At 42.0% G+C, this 16,351-nt stretch overlaps 1 protein-coding gene across 4 annotated transcripts in view; it reads left to right on the top strand.

The window, feature by feature from the left end:
* The first annotated feature begins 204 nt into the window (after positions 1-204).
* The window catches only part of GABRB2 (gamma-aminobutyric acid type A receptor subunit beta2), a 304,185-nt gene continuing 288,038 nt past the window's right edge, over positions 205-16,351 (top strand). Inside the window, exons 1-4 of one of the 4 annotated variants that reach the window (XM_051843578.2) lie at positions 205-548; positions 1,284-1,391; positions 1,526-1,617; positions 2,611-2,678. In XM_051843578.2, coding sequence (XP_051699538.1) covers positions 1,315-1,391; positions 1,526-1,617; positions 2,611-2,678 — 237 coding nt within the window. In that variant the 5' untranslated portion in view covers positions 205-548; positions 1,284-1,314. Of the gene's footprint in view, positions 549-1,166; positions 1,392-1,525; positions 1,618-2,610; positions 2,679-16,351 lie in introns of all 4 variants that reach the window. The other 3 variants (XM_070076396.1, XM_051843577.2, XM_070076397.1) reach the window with 3 other exon arrangements.

Genomic DNA, 16,351 nt, shown 5'->3' with positions numbered 1-16,351 from the left:
CCCAGGGACCTTTCGGACTCGCTGGGTGCAGAGGCGCCGTCCGGGGCCAGGCCGCGCCGCGGAAGTGGGCGGCACACGCGGGCGGGCGGGCGCGCGCGCGGGGAGTGCGGCGCGGGGCGGGGGGCGCTGGGCGGGCGCCCGCCAGCACGTGGGTGCGCGCGGCGCGCGTGCGTCCAAGGGGCGTGGGGCGCCGGCCCGGGCGCGTCTCGCGGCCACCTGCCCTTCGCGAGCCCTGCGGGCGCCCACGCCCTGCGTCTGCAGCACCTGCGCTAGGGCGAGGGTCGCCGCGCTGTGCCGCCGCGCGCCCCTTCGTCCCCGTCGCCCCGATCCCAGCCCCTCCCTGCACAGGAAGGATTTCTCGGTGCAGGATCCGGCCGAAAGCTGGGGAGCCAGCGCTGCCTCTCTGCTCCCTCGCCCCCGCCCCCCGTCCTGCTATAAATAACCGGGACCAGCGGGTCAGGAACGTCACACGCGGAGAAGCCCGGACCCCGTGGTTCACTCTCTGGGACCGGGGGCAAGGGGTGAGGAGCAGGAGAGAGGAATTGCTCGTGAGTAGTGAAGAAACGCGGGCTCCCCGACTCCGAGCACAGACCCGGCATCGTCTTTGCCTTCCTCTTTCTTCCTTTTTTTCCCCCATTTATCCGTTTCTTCCTAATTCTCCCCCCTCCCGCCCCAAATCTAACGGGCTGCTCAACGCGGCTCCCATTGGTTCCTGCGCGCCCCCGGCACCCCCAAGCACAACTCCCACCCCCCCGCCCCCACCTCCGTCTCGCCCCAGGCGGGGGATGCCATCCACTGAGGAAATAAAGTTCAAAGTCCTCGCCCCCTCTGCCGCGAGACCAGAAGTGGACTCCCACCACCCTACACCTCCCCTCGCCTCCCCTAAAATCCCATCCTGGGTGTGCATGTTAAGAACACATACACATACACACACACACACACACACGAAAACACCCCAAACCCACACCCCGCGAGGTGCACCACTGCCTCCTGCAACTACCGAACTTACCGGGGCGCTGTAGTTGTTTTTGTCTTAACAAAAGGACAACACCAGACATTTTACTCTGGCTGCTCCTGTTGGGTGACTTTTCCACAACAGTCAGATATGTGTGTATTATACAGATCTGTGCTTTCCCCTTTTCCCCTTTAATTTTTTTTTAAACAAGGAAATCTCGGTGCCCGGCAGCCGCCGCTGCCCCTTTGATGTTTTGGTTCGCCGTGCGCATGCGCCTCCCATTAGAATTACTGCACTGGGCAGACTAAGTTGGATCTCCTTTCTTCAGTGAAACCTCAATTCCATCCAAAACTAAAGGGATGTGGAGAGTCCGGAGAAGGGGCTACCTTGGGATCTGGTCATTCCCCTTGATAATCGCCGCCGTCTGTGCCCAGAGGTAAGTGGACCCCGCGCTGCTTTTTCCTTCCTCACTTTGAAGGGCTCGCTCTGCATACCTCTGCGAGCAGGAATGCCGGAGACTGCTGTGCCCGCTCCCCACTGATGCCTGTTTACTGTCATTTCTTCCCTTAGTGTCAATGACCCCAGCAATATGTCGCTGGTTAAGGAGACGGTGGACAGGCTCCTGAAAGGCTATGACATTCGTCTGAGACCAGATTTCGGAGGTAATGGAGTTGTCTTACAGAGAAGAAACAGCCCGGCTGTAGCCCAGGCTGTCTTCGGAAGCTGTGTGTGTGTGCACTGTGCGCTCTCCCCAGTTGTAGGTGCATGTGCTGTACCGACTGTGTCCCTATTTTACCATACTGAGAAACTGAACCAAACTTGAGCCGATTTGTCACTGCCTGGCGCTTGGGTGGTCATTCCGTGAGGGCCCTCGAAGCGCGTGCTTAACGGTGACTACTGTCCTCTGGGCTTCACGGCTATAAATCCCATGCGTTACTGTCTGCTGCGTTGCGATACGAGATTCTTAAGTTTAGTCGGGGCTGTGCCCAGAGAGGCTGGCTTACCGAAGGCCATAGGGAACATTTTGGAGGATAAGATGGGCAAGCAATTGGTTGAGAGGTAGCATTAACCCCCTGTGCCCGCCTACTTTGGAAGAGTTCTTCTGGCTAGGTTTAAAGTGGCTCAGGTCTGGATCTTATCCAGCCTTGCAAGCCTCACAGCGTGGGATACGAAGGGGCAGGACTAGGGTGGCAGAGCTGGGGGAGGGGCATGCAAGAGAGTAAGGAGGGCAGGGGAGGAAGGACCTTTCTCACTGCAGTCCTAGATACGCTGCTATGCCCATTTTATTTTGCTTCACACTCTTTGGAAGCTTAGAGAGTTAAAACCTGGCCACAGAAAAGGGGATAGGAACGAATGAAGAGGAGAGGGTTTCAGTGGGCTGGAATGGTTCCCCAGCTTCTGTGAGTTGTATGTGTGTGCAGTCTGAGACATCTACGTAAGTAGACAGAGCTGGGATCTCTGGTCCATGAGCACACGTGTGTGCACAGTCAAGAGCAATTCCTAGAAGAGTGAGTGTCTGCCACCCTTTTCACACAGGAGCAGGGGATGGAAGAGTTAGGGGGTGAGCAGCACAGAGAGGTTTGTGCAGGGGACAACTCTGGCTAAGAATGAATGAAGTTCTGAGAAATCATGGGGCTGACTGTCTTGCTTTTCAGGTCCCCCTGTGGCCGTGGGAATGAACATTGACATTGCCAGTATTGATATGGTTTCTGAAGTCAATATGGTGAGTATTGAGGTTTTTGGCTGTATCCCTCCCAGATCTTTGTGTGGGTGCATGGAGGAGAGAGCCAGATGTTCAGGGTAGAGTGGCCTGGGTAGGTGTCTTGTGTCTGTGATGTGGAGACCAGGGCAGGGGATTTTACCTGGGAGTCTACCATGTTTGAGTTACAAATGTGCAATTTCTGGTCCCTCAATTTTTTTCCAACCTGGTTCAGAGGAGACTCCAAGATTGGTGTGGAGTGAATAAAATGTGTTACACATGTTTACGTGTAAAACACAGCCACATGCAGGAGACTGCCTGCAGAAGACGCGTTCCGAAAGGCTTCATAGGAAACCCAGTTCAGCAAGTGATTTCTCTTGGTTTGGAGTGGGGTCAGGGGACGAGGGAGATGTGTTGATGTGGCTTTTAACAGAATATAACCTAACTGCAACTTAGAGGCTGAGCGCACGACCCTGGAATAATGACACACACTTGTTGAGTTCAGGACTGTCTCTGCAGCTAAGGGCAACCTCCTTCCCCATCCCTATTGCTCACCACCTCCTGTTCACCCAAATACATTTTTAAAAAAATTGGCTACTATGTCTCTAGAAGACAGATTTTGTCCCTTGTGCTGTCTCCAGTCACTTTTGCGATGTTATTTAACTCCTATCCTAAGTTTGTACAGTTTATTGACAGCAGCACTCCTTGGTGGCTACCTCCTAGGATTTGGGGCAAGTGATGAGAGAAAAAGCCTGTGTTCTCCAACTGGGAACCACTTGTGGGGGGTTTGCTTCATGCAGGAGCGCCCCCTGCTGCCCATTTGGAACACTGCAGCCACACAAGGCTGACACGTGCCCCAGATTCCCAACTTTACTTGGGGGGCATTTTTCCAGTGACTTTTCTTCTGTTTTTGAAGTTTTATCCTATGGAAAAGTCTCTCTAGGCCTTACCACACTTTCATGTAAAATTCTAGTGTTGCTTTAACTCCTGAAAGTCTACAGCACTTTTCAAAAGACTTGTTTTGGCATTGTTCTGTCAAGAAACTGAATGAATTATTAAAGGGGTTGCAATGTGTTATCTTTTAGGCAAAACACTTCTGATCAGGCATCAGGACTTGAAAGTTAGCACACTTTATTCATTAATTCAAGAATGCTGAAGTACTCAGTTGAATATGTTCTCAGCAGCACACAAATTTCCAGATTTCCAAAATTCAAACAAGGAGTAAACTCAATTAACCAGCATAGTCCTCATGCATTGTCCAAAGATAACTGGTAATCTTCAGGTATCACAAGAGTCTAGGGACTATTCACCCATTTCGGCAATGTTTTAATGTGACGTGAATCTTTTTGTATTGAAGTTATTGGGAATATTGTTGTCAAATAGGATATAAGCACAGACCAAAGACAACATTGGGTGACTCAGAACCAAACATTTTCCACACATTATGAAATTCCCCTGTGTGATTAGAAAATGTTTCTTGAATATACAAATACTCACATTAGTAGTATTTGAGAGATCTTGTATCATTTTATATTTTGGATTTCAGCATAAAGATAGAAAATGCCCCAAAGCCTCCAAAGTCCCGAGTACTGGAATCTGATTGAACTTAGATTTGTTTCTAAGTTATACAGAAGTTAGCGTGGTCCTACTTGTGACTGAATCAGGCTCCTCTCTCTTTCATGTTGCTTTATGTTCATTTGTGTCTTCCAAGTTTTACTGTACTACATTCTTCTTTAAACCATCACCAAAAAATGGGATTTTATGGAAAAAATAAGAAAAATCTAGAATCCAAAGAGACAACAATGGAGTCATTACTGGTTACTACAATAGATAAGCTAAGAACTTGTAAAAATTGTTTAGTAGTAGAGTTTTTTTTCCCTCAAGTTTTGTTCACTTTTTACCTCCAAGCAACATTTTGGAGAGAGATGTGAGGTGGACACATGCCAAGACCTGCTGGTCAAAATATAGATCCACCTAACGCGAGGTGTCATCACTGAAAGTTATTTACTGTTGCTGAAAATCATGGGACTCATGGGATGTTGAAAGTGCAAAAATAAATTCCAGGTTGTAAATGGGACAGCATTGCAACATTACTGATTAGAACCAAGTGTTAAAAATTCCAAGCCAGATTCCTTTCTTAGCCTATTGCTAACACCCATGGATTTGTCTGGTCACATTTTAACTTGTTAAAAATAAACTTTTTTTCATTTCAACTAGAAGTATTTTGTCTTTTAAAGATCTATCCATTCATTTGAGAGGCAGAGTTACAGATAGTGAGAGGGAGAGACATAGAGAGAGGTCTTCCACTAGCTGGTTCACTCCCCAAATGGCTGCAGTGGCCAAAGCTGGGCTGATTTGAAGCCAGGAGCTTCCTCTGGGTTTCTCACATGGGTGCAGGGGCCCAAGCACTTGGGCCAACCTCCAGTGCCACCTCAGGCACATTAGCAGAGAGCTGGATTGGAAATAGAGCAGCCAGGATTTGAACCAGCATCATCATGGGATATCAGCACCAAAGGCGGAGGCTTAACCTACTAAGCCACAGTGTTGGCCCCTCAACTAGCAGTCAATGAACTAAAATTAATCCTTCAAAGAAAACTTTTGTGATGTATGTAGCTTTAAAAAAAATTGTGATTATTGTCTTTGAAGCAACAGATGAGAAATCCTGTCTCTGGTTTAAATAATAAAGGATCTTGGTTGTGGTATATTATGCCTCATATACAGGTCTAAGAGACTTAGGATATTTTGATTAGATTCAACTCTGAATGACTGATTAAAGTGAAACCTTGAATTGATTAATACACATATCTCTGCCTCATTATCCTTTGTGGACCCCAACTTCTGGCAGTTATAACTTTCTCTTATAGCACATTTTTCTTTGAAGAATGGTAAGCAGCAGAGCATTTAATTTGCCATTGACTCCTTTGTGCTGAGGGAGTAAATGTCCATGTCTGTGTGATGATGCTCATTGTAGATGACAGTGATGGAAAGAGCCTGAATGGAATCAGGAGTCTAAGGCGCTAGTTGCACTTATGAGGCTTGGTCACAGCCAGAGTATGTTTAATTTCCTCACCTGTTGAAAAAAAGGAAGGGTCCTATTCTGCCCATCTCAAGTGGCTACCAGAATGTATAAAATGCTGTATATCAATGCATTGGTGTTCTATGAACATAACTAATGAAGTCTGAATACCAGGCTAGCACTCCAGAGACCCAAGGTGTGCTCCAGTTGCTGTTCTAAGTGTGTTTGGTTGGGTAGTTGTCAAATAAGTGTCAGTTTCCTTAAATTTGAAATAAGGAAGGATCCGTTAAGTTGACGTCCAACACAAGGTTACTTATGTTTCTGGATTGGTTCATGATAGTAGCTCTGTTGAGTATGAAGAAGTTCCAGGAAAATTCAAAAAATCTGGAAAAATGTAAGGAAAATGCAGAATTCCTAAATGAAATGGCATTGTGTTTTTATTCAGGAAGATGGTGATGGATTCCCAGCCATATGAGTCAGGTGACTGTCAGTCCTTTAGAAGAATGTGATTTCAATTTGAATGCTCCTCAGCAGAAAGCTTGGCTTGGGAATGATATATTTTTAGAAGTCTTGGTTAAATTGGCAGGAATCTTTTTGTTAAGATTCTTTGATGAAAAATGCATTTAAAGATTCAAATTTGGCTCTGAGGATTATGGATTGAAATAGCTTTCTCTTCATTTAAAGCAGATTCTTCTCCATCTTGAAACAACACATTTGCCAACCAAAGAGTGAAGCAATATTTCACTTTTGAGGAAAGAGTTCTAGTAAACACATATACAAATTACCTTTTTATGGAAAAGCAAATGGAGAAAAGTGCTTCCTTTTTTTAAAAACAGATGTTTCTTGCATCACCAGCTGCACAATTTAAAATTCCATTCAACAAATACTAATTTAGCAGCTACTCTGATTCAGGCATGTGTTAGACCTTATGGGCAGAGCAGTGAAAAAAATCCAACCTGTCCCTAGACCTCAAGAAATGTAATATTCAGGTGTTCACCTTAAATTCTGCCTCAGGTTCTTATTTTTTTCTCAAAAACCTTTTCTGAGCCGCAAAGTAAGTGCTTAGTGATCTGTCTCTTATCAATTCTTTTGTCACTTGCTAATTTCACCATTCATTTGACATTTTGTATTTTGGATTGCATAATAGGTTTCATATTTATTCTTTCTTCATAATATTGACAAATTACATCTAATCAGAGTCATAGTGTCTCTCCCTATGTGGTTGTTTTCTGTGTACACATGGTTGTTTGGATATTTGATCCTGGTGAATGCCATAAATATTAAGGGAATCGTTTATTTTCATAGTAATGCATTGTTCATGACACAGTGTTCTATATGTTTAGATAGATGCAATCACAGTCCTCAACTTCAAGCCATTCATCATTTAAACCATCAAATACACAAAACCCCAGTGTAGGGGTCTTAAGTGCTTTGAAAGAGGAAATACTCAGGGCATAGTGGAGATGTAGAGTACTGGTGTATTTCTTGGCAATTAGCTAAGTGGAGAAAGGTGTTAGAGATCTGTTGATGTTCTAAACAGAAAGAAATGGCATGTAAGAGGATAAAACACAGGAAAACACATGGTATTAGGGATTTACAAAGGATTAAAAAGGCTGGAGTACGAGTGAGAAGGGGATAAAATTGAAGTTGAAGCCATAGGTATTTATTAAATGATATGAATACAATTTTTATGCCTTGCTTGTGATTTTAATTTCTATCCCCATGGTTATTGGGCTCTATGAGAGGATGAATTCTCATTAGGAGAATTGCATCAGGAGCTCCACACCTTTAGAGAGTGATACTGATGTGTGGTAGATCTGTTGAAATGGAGCAGGACCAGGGGTTGGGAGATGAGATAGAAACCTACTGCATTAACCCAGGAAGAGTTGAAGGAGCTAAGACAGGAATTAAAGTAGAAGATCAAAAAATCAGGGTAGTTAGAAGATAGAAGTGAGAGGCCTTGGTGAATGACAAATTTCTAATGGTGTTATATATTAAGAGGAAGACAGGAAGGACAGTTGAGGTAGGAAGGATGGGACATGTGAGCAGACAGTGAATTCAATCTGAAAAATGTTAATTTTTCTATATACATGGATGTTCCACATGGACATAACCAGTAGGTGATTGGAAAATACAAGCCTACAGTTGGGGATAAAGTCATGACTAGAGAGATGAACTTGAACATTGTCAGCCTATAAGTGGTACTTAAAACTGTGTGAATGTATGAAATTTAAAAGGGGAAATGAGAAAATAGCTAAAACTGGAGGTCTAGTGAGCACTATAATTTAAGAGCTGGAAAACTGAAAAGGAACCCACAACAGAGATGACTGAGTAGCTAGCTACTCACAGAGTTAGTACGAGAACCTCTGTGTAATGATGTCTTAGAGGCTGAAACAAAAACTTTCCAAAGGTATAAATGGTCAGGGGCGTCACGTACCATAATTGCCAGTTGAAGTAAGTCATGCGATTTATTTACTGATGTAATAAATGGAGCTTATTTGTCAAATATAGCTGAAGTCAGGAGCCAGGAGCTTCTTCTGGGTCTGCCACACGGGTGGTAGGGGCCGGAACACATTGGCCATCTTCTGCTGCTTTTCCAGGCACATTAATAGGGAGCTGGATGGGAAGTGGAGAAGCTGGGACAGGAACTGGCACCCATATGGATGCTTGTGTTGCAGGTGGCAGCTTAACCTGCTATGCCACAACATGGGCCCCATATACTGCACTATTAAATATAGCAAAGCTTTTTTTTTTATCATTTCAATTCAAGAGGACCTTGTTTTGGTTAAACTGTTGTTTGCATTCTTGATTTTTTTGTGGAATTAGTAGGTCTATGAAATAAACAAATCCTCTGTGATATTTTCATGTTGTTATTCTCTTTTTCCACTTTGGAAAGATATCTTTAATTCATTAAAATTATTTCAACAAAATATTTTATTCAGTATGTATTAAATATGATATGATTCCTCTCCTTGAGAAACTTCTATTTTATGTTAAGCCTACTGAGCACACTCTGAGCCAGTAATAAGAGAAGATTTGTTTAAGGTCTTTAGGAGTTGAAGATGGCTGTGTCATAATTTCTTTCATTATGAATAGGTTCTATTCATTAAGTTGTCTAGTAATTTTCCTATTGCAAATCCTGTCAGATAACCATTAAGGCCAACAATTTTTGGTAGATAATTGTCATGAACTCTTGCCTGGTACCTGGTAGATATTCATGAAATTTAGACTGAGTCTCATTTTATTTAGGTTGAGGGTGGACACTTTATGAAAATCTGTTGCAAACAAATTTTTGTGTTTCTGGTAAACTGGTCATGCAAACAATTTTCTTAAAGATTGTTGGCATTTTTTCTTCTCTTTTCCTGTTCTTTCTTTCCTCTACCCCAAATAAGAAATACTTAAATTATAAAGATTACATCTTTTTTTTTAAAGATTTATTTATTTGTTTGAAAGTCAGAGTTACACAGAGAAAGGAGAGGCAGAGAGAGAGAGAGGTCTTCCATCTGCTGGTTCACTCCCCAGATGGCCACAACGGCTGGAGCTGTGCTGATCCAAAGCCAGGAGCCAGGAGCTTCTTCCAGGTCTTCCACGCGGGTGCAGGGGCCCAAGTCCTTCTACTGCTTTCCTAGGCCATAATAGAGAGCTGAATCGGAAGAGGAGCAGCCAGGATTAGAACTGACACCCACATAGGATGCTGGCACTTCAGGCAAGGGCATTAACCCTCTGCGCCACAGCGCCGGCCCCAAGATTACATCTTTAGAAGACTTATTCCATCAATTTTTAAACACTGTGCCACTTGATAGTGCTAGTTTATAAATGTATTTCCTTTTTTTTGTATTTTTTTTTTGTTAACTTTTAGCGCAAGTTTGTTACTTTTGCTTTCTTGGTTCTTTCAACAAAGTTAATGCTTGAGTTTATTTATAGTCTTACCTGGAAACAAAAAGCAGAAGAGGGAAGTGGCTTAGGTTTCATGTTTTCAAAGTAGCCCCCCCCCCCATTTTTAAATAGCTAAATATTCAGGATAATTACCACAAGAGTGTAAATCTAAGAAAGTATTTTTCTTGGGGTTGAGGGCTTACTTTCCTAGAGGACATTTGTTTTTTGACCATTTACAGTAGGGTGTGCCTGACTGCTGTTTGTAGTTTGGCCCAGACAGTTACCTTTCGTGGAGGGCGTTGTTGTGTCCCGAAGGTGCTAACGGCATCCATTCTAACTGTCTACCTACTGGATGCCAATGGCACTCCCAATGTTGAAACTACCGAAGCCAAAAATGTCTCCACAAATTGTAAATGTGGTCTGGGGAAAAAAACTATCTCTAGCCATGTAAAAAAATGACTTTTTTTTTTATTGTTCTCCAAGCAGATAGAGAAAAGGAGCTTTTCTTATTGAGTCGTGTGAATGAATACAAATGTTTGATGATATATATATCATTGTAAAAATAATTTGAAAATATCAACAAACATCAAAGGCAAATGTTATCTACATCCCCATTTATTTATTAAAACTGTGTTTTAATGAGCACGTGCCACCTTCTAGTTCTTGTCTATTTCCTTGTTCATATTTTACACGTTACATGTAGTAATTTTGTGGATAAAATAGTCTGTTTTCACTAAACAAATCTTCCTTGAGTATTATTATAGTTTTCTTGTTCAGAAAATACATACCACTACAACCATCAGTGTTTGTTTTCCCACATTATATAAAAGCTAGGCTTATAAAAACTTTCAGTAATCTTAGAGACAAATGTAAATATAGGAACATTTTAACAATTTTCCATTGATTATTTTTTAAAAAAATGAATCTATTTAATACATTTTATAGATTATTAATAGTAAATAGCTGTACATTATTTGAAAATAAAGGAACATAATGTTCCCTTTTGCATATAAGCCATTAACAAGAATAAGCAAAACATATGCTAAATAGTGAATTGGAGTAAAACAGAATGGAAGTCTGTTGTTAAATTTCATACATTTACTTCACTTACATATGCATAGCTACTCTTCAACCTGTTTCTTTCTTGATGTTACTCAGAGTTTTAAAAATCACCTTACATCTTTGGATGACATAGAAATACTTTGAAACAGACTAAAGAAGAAAAAAATATATGGTTTTGCTTTAAAAGATAAAAATATGAGAGATTTATTTGATGCTTTCAGTTGTGCATTTTGTTTGCAAAATATATATTTTGCTAAAGTAGGAGAGAAATGGGTTTATATTTTCCTGTCACCATTTATATAGAAAAATACGGACGTTGAATTTAGGCTATTGGTGCTTGCAGCTGTTTTGTTGTTGTTGGTAATATTCTGTTGGCATTTATGCTGTCATGTCTCATTTCCTTCCTCTATAATTTGGCACCTACTGCCCATTTGACTGCCAAAAGGTCTTAACTTAGAAGTAATTGTTTGGGCAATTAAAGATGAAATGACTAATCTCTTAACATAAGAGCTATAATTAAATTAATGAAGTTTTTAAAGGTGAATCTTCATATATCTTAGAAAAGTGACACATGAGTAGGTCAAAGAGGAAGATTAGAAATTTTGAGAGGCCGGCACCATGGCTCACTAGGCTAATCCTCCACCTTGCGGCGCCGGCACACTGGGTTCTAGTCTCAGTCGGGGCGCCAGATTCTGTCCCGGTTGCCCCTCTTCCAGGCCAGCTCTCTGCTGTGGCCCGGGAGTGCAGTGGAGGATGGCCCAAGTGCTTGGGCCCTGCACCCCATGGGAGACCAGGAGAAGCACCTGGCTCCTGGCTTCGGATCAGCGCGATGAGCGGCCTCAGTGCGCCAGCCGCGACGGCCATTGGAGGGTGAACCAACGGCAAAGGAAGACCTTTCTCTCTGTCTCTCTCTCTCTCTCACTATCCACTCTGCCTGTCAAAAAAAAAAAATTTTTTTTTGAGATGTGTAAATGTATGGCCAGCATTTGCATGTATCTTTAGTGCCTCATCCAAGTCTAGGTATTAGGAGATGCTGAACAAATATGGAGGAGTAGTTGAATATTAGGCTACCAGAAAGTATTTATCAATTGCTAACTTAACTGAAAGTATACTGGTTAGGGTGTGTTGAAGAAGCATATGCAATAGTTCTTACACCTGAGTTAAGGCTTTCTTTCTTTTCTTTTCTTTTTTTTTGACAGGCAGAGTTAGACAGTGAGAGAGAGACAGAGAGAGTTATACACAGTGAGAGAGAGACAGAGAGAAAGGTCTTCATTCTGTTGGTTCACTCCCCTAATGGCTGCTATGGCCAGCACTGCACTGATCCGAAGCCAGGAGCTTGGTGCTTCCTCCTGGTCTCCCATTTTCCATTAACTTTTTTTTTTGGACAGGCAGAGTTAGACAGTGAGAGAGAGAGAGAGAGAGAGACAGAGAGAAAGGTCTTCCTTCCGTTGGTTCACCCCCCAAATGGCCGCTACGGCCAGCGTGCTGCATCTATCCGAAGCCAGGAGCCAGGTGCGGGTTCAGGGCCCAAACACTTGGGCCATCCTCCATTGCCCTCCCGGGCCACAGCAGAGAGCTGGACTGGAAGAAGAGCAACGGGGACTAGAATTGGGGGTGCCGGCGCTGCAGGCGCAGGGTTAGCCAGGTGAGCCACGGCGCAGGCTGAGTTAAGGCTTTCTTTAGACTCTGACTGTTGAGGGGTAACTTGCTATTTTATTCCTTTTAGTATTTTTTTTCCTACTTAATAGCATTGGTTGAATTCTTTAATTAATACACAATTATTCTTAGGTATTTAAATTTAACTGAAAAGTGATCCCTGTTAAATATAAGAGTGGGAATAAGAAAGGGAAGAGATGTACAGTTTGGGATATGCTCAGACTTATCCCTAATGTTAGAGCTAGAAATGTACCAGGGGATTCCAATTCAATCCCATCAAGGTGGCATGTACCAATGCCATCTCACTAGTCAAAGTGATCAGTTTAAGTTCATAATTAATCAAAAAGATAGGATTAAGTGTCAAAGGGATCACATGTAAGACCGGTGTCTGCAAATAATAATTGATAGAATTAAAAAGGAGAGAAAGATTCTTCATGGGAAGCAGGATATACAGCAGACTCAGAATGGCAAATGCCCTAAACAGCACTCTGGCCTCAGAATCAGCCCATAAGGTATTTGAATCTGGCTAAAAAAGCCCATGAGATTTTGGCAGGCATGGAAAGCCAAGACACTGTGGCAAAAAACAAACAAACAAACAAACAAAAAAAACAAAACAAAACCTAAGTGAAAGATCTCTGTGAGTGAGATCCCAGTGGGAAGAACAGGCCATCAAAGAAGGAGGTACCTTTCTCTGAAGGGAGGAGAGAACTTCTACTTCCACTTTGAATATGGCCTTGTCTAAAGATCAGAGTTGGTGAACTCAAGAGGCTTCCATAGCCTTGGCAGCTCATGACAAGAGCCTCGGGTGATTACTGACATCAAAAATAAGAGTGTCAATTGTTAAATCAACAACAGGAGTCACTGTGCACCTGCTCCCCATGTAGGACCTCTGTCCTTAATGTGTTGTACTATGTGAATTAACGGTATAACTAGTACTCAAACAGTACTTTATACTTTGTGTTTCTGTGTGGGTGCAAACTGTTGAAATCTTTACTTAGTATATACTAAATTGATCTTCTGTATATAAAGATAATTGAAAATGAACCTTGATGTGAATGGGATGGGAGAGGGAGTCGGGGATGGGATGGTTGTGGGTGGGAGGGAGATTATGAAGGAGAAAGCCGCTATAATTCAAAAGTTGTGCTTTGGGGGCTGGCGCTGTGGCTCACTTGGTTAATCCTCTGCCTGCGGCGCCGGCATCCCATATGGGTGCCTGGTTGTAGTCCTGGTTGCTCCTCTTCCAATCCAGCTCTCTGCTGTGGCCTGGGAAGGCAGTGGAGGATGGCCCAAGTGCTTGGGCCCCCGCACCCACATGGGAGACCAGGAAGAAGAACCTGGCTCCTGGCTTCAGATCGGCGTAGCTCCGGCCATAGCAGCCATTTGGGGGGTGAACCAACAGAAGGAAGACCTTTCTCTCTATTTCTCTGTCTCTCTCACTGTCTAACTCTAGCTGTCAAATAAAAAATAAATAAATACAAAATGTTGTACTTTGGAAATTTATATTTATTAAATAAAAGTTTAAAAAAGATTTATTTTTTTACTTGAAAGAGTTACACAGAGAAGGAGAGGCAGAGAGAGAGAGAGAGAGAGAGATAAAGAGAGAGGTTTCTATCAGCTGATTCACTACCCAGTTGGCTACAATGGCCGGAGCTGTACCAATCTGAAGCCAGGAGATTCTTCTGGGTCTCCGCTGTGGGTGCAGGGGCATAAGGACTTGGGCCATCTTGTTCTGCTTTCCCAGGCCACAGCAGAGAGCTGAATCAGGAGTGGAGCAGCTGGGACTCGAACCAGTGCCCTTATGGGATGCTGGCACTGCAAGCAGTGGCTTTACCTGCTATGCCACAAGGTCAGCCCCCTGAGTCTAGTTTTAATACTTTTGTTTTCTAGGCCTATGTCCAGAAGGTCTGAGATGGGGTTCAGGACTCAACATGTTTAAAAGCTCTCTGGATGACTGTGTCACAGCTAGTCTCTGAGGGCCACTGTTTTAGGAACATTAGCTTTATAGAGAAGTGGAAAGTTGATATCATAAATAATGATCAGTTTCCCATTGTAAGATGGGCTTTTGTGAGGATGAAGGTCCAAGTGACATGAGTAACTGGGATTCGTGTATTTCCTGGTGATGGAGAGCTTGAAGTGAGCAGGAGAGTAGAGAACAATATGAATAGGTGTAACATTAGAACAGTCATTTGGGAAAGTACCAAATAAAGATAGCCATTGCATGTGAACTGTAGTGTTGCAGAGATAAAATCTAGCGTGTATATGACTGTCTCACTTAAGACACAAAAATCTCATGGTCCAAGTAGCACTCTTCCCTTTTGCAAATCTGGAATCCAAGAACTAGAGAGGTTATATAATTTCCAAAACTGTACAGTTAAGTGTACAAGAATGGTAGGAGTGTGCAGGGTACTACTTAGTTGCATGTTACTTTGAGGTCTGTACAAAACGGACCTTGTCCATTGTTGGGTAGATGCTATGACATGATGAGAAAATATTAAGCATCTTTATAGGAAATAAAGTGGAGGGCAAGAAATACTATAAGCTTGAGAAAGATGGAAAACATTTTCCAGCTCTGATTTTTTTTTGTTAGACAATGTCATTTAGTATAGTCACACTAATTTTACTGATACAAAATGATGAAAATACTAATAATTCTAAATTAGGTTGGGCAAGATTTTCAAAGTGGAGAGAGGGTCACCTAGCACAGTGTTTAATACCATATGTAAATGAATAATTGCTGTATCAGTTAGTTTAAAATATCAGAAAAATATCAGTAAACATTTTAATATATGCATAGGATAATATAATTTAGCTATTTTTTTGTTTCCAAGATGACTATTAATTTAGCAGTAGTGGTAGTATTTATCACACATTTATATATTGGAAAAATTTTACTAAAATAACTTCCTACAAATTATTTGTAACTGCCTAATGGTAGTGCTTGAAGTGTACAACATATACTTAAGGCATGACTGAGCATCTTTAGCTTACTCTTTGAAATTTTCACTATGTACTTTTTAATCCAAATAATAAACATTGTTTTGGAAACTGGTGCATTTTAATACCATAGTAGTTTTGAATGGGAATGAAATACGATAGATCCAGAAAAAATTTCTGATTAGATAAAATTTTATATTTCTAAATTTAGTGTTATGGTATTTTTCTATTTTTGTTTCTAATATATTTTTCCTTTTTTTAAAAAAAGATTTATTTATTTGAAAGTCAGAGTTACACTGAATGAGAGGAGAGGCAGAGAGAGAGCGAGCGAGCGAGCTTCCATCTGATGGTTCACTCCCCCATTAGCTGCAATCTTTAAAATCTTTTAAAAATTTATTTTATTTCATTTTATTTATGTATTTGAGAGGCAGAGTTACAGACAGAGAGAGGGACAGACAGACAGAGAGAGGTCTTCTACCCACTGGTTCACTTCCCAAATGGCCGCAACAGCCAGGGCTGGGCTGATCTAAAGCCAGGAGCCAGGAGCTTCTTCTGGGTCTCCGATGCGGTCTAGGGCCCCAAGCACTTGGGCCATCTTCCACTGCTTTCCTCGGCACTAGCAGAGAGCTGGATTGGAAGAGGAGCATCCAGGATACAAACTGGTGCCCATATGGGATGCCAGTTCTGCTGGTGGATGCTTAACCTGATACACCATAGCACCAAATCCCTTAGTTTTAAATTTACACAGGAATGAAGTTACTATTTCTGTCAGAATCCTGTTATTTTTGATGTGTTATTTTTATACAAGCCCTTTAGATATGCAAATATGTTTATTAATTACATATCTGTTACAATTATATGTAGGTATATGATTAAATAAAATATATTTTGGGATACACCACGAACTTATTGAAGAACCTTTGAAAATATATACATATGGACATATATACACAACAATTACTATTATATACTCAGTAGAATGTTAAGATTAAGACTGTTGAACCAAAAAAAACCTCACAATTTGACCACGTAGACATACATTCCATTAAAGAACTTTAGTAATAACTAGTTGCTGTTGAGATTTTATAACGTGCAAAGAACCCTGTGTCAAGATGTATATCATGGGGGTGGGTGCTGTGGCAGAATAGGTAAA

The sequence above is a fragment of the Oryctolagus cuniculus genome, chromosome 6 (genome assembly GCF_964237555.1).
Source record: "Oryctolagus cuniculus chromosome 6, mOryCun1.1, whole genome shotgun sequence".
NCBI lineage: Eukaryota > Metazoa > Chordata > Mammalia > Lagomorpha > Leporidae > Oryctolagus > Oryctolagus cuniculus.
Note: the sequence above shows the minus strand (reverse complement) of the source record. Positions and strands in the feature narration are given on the sequence as shown.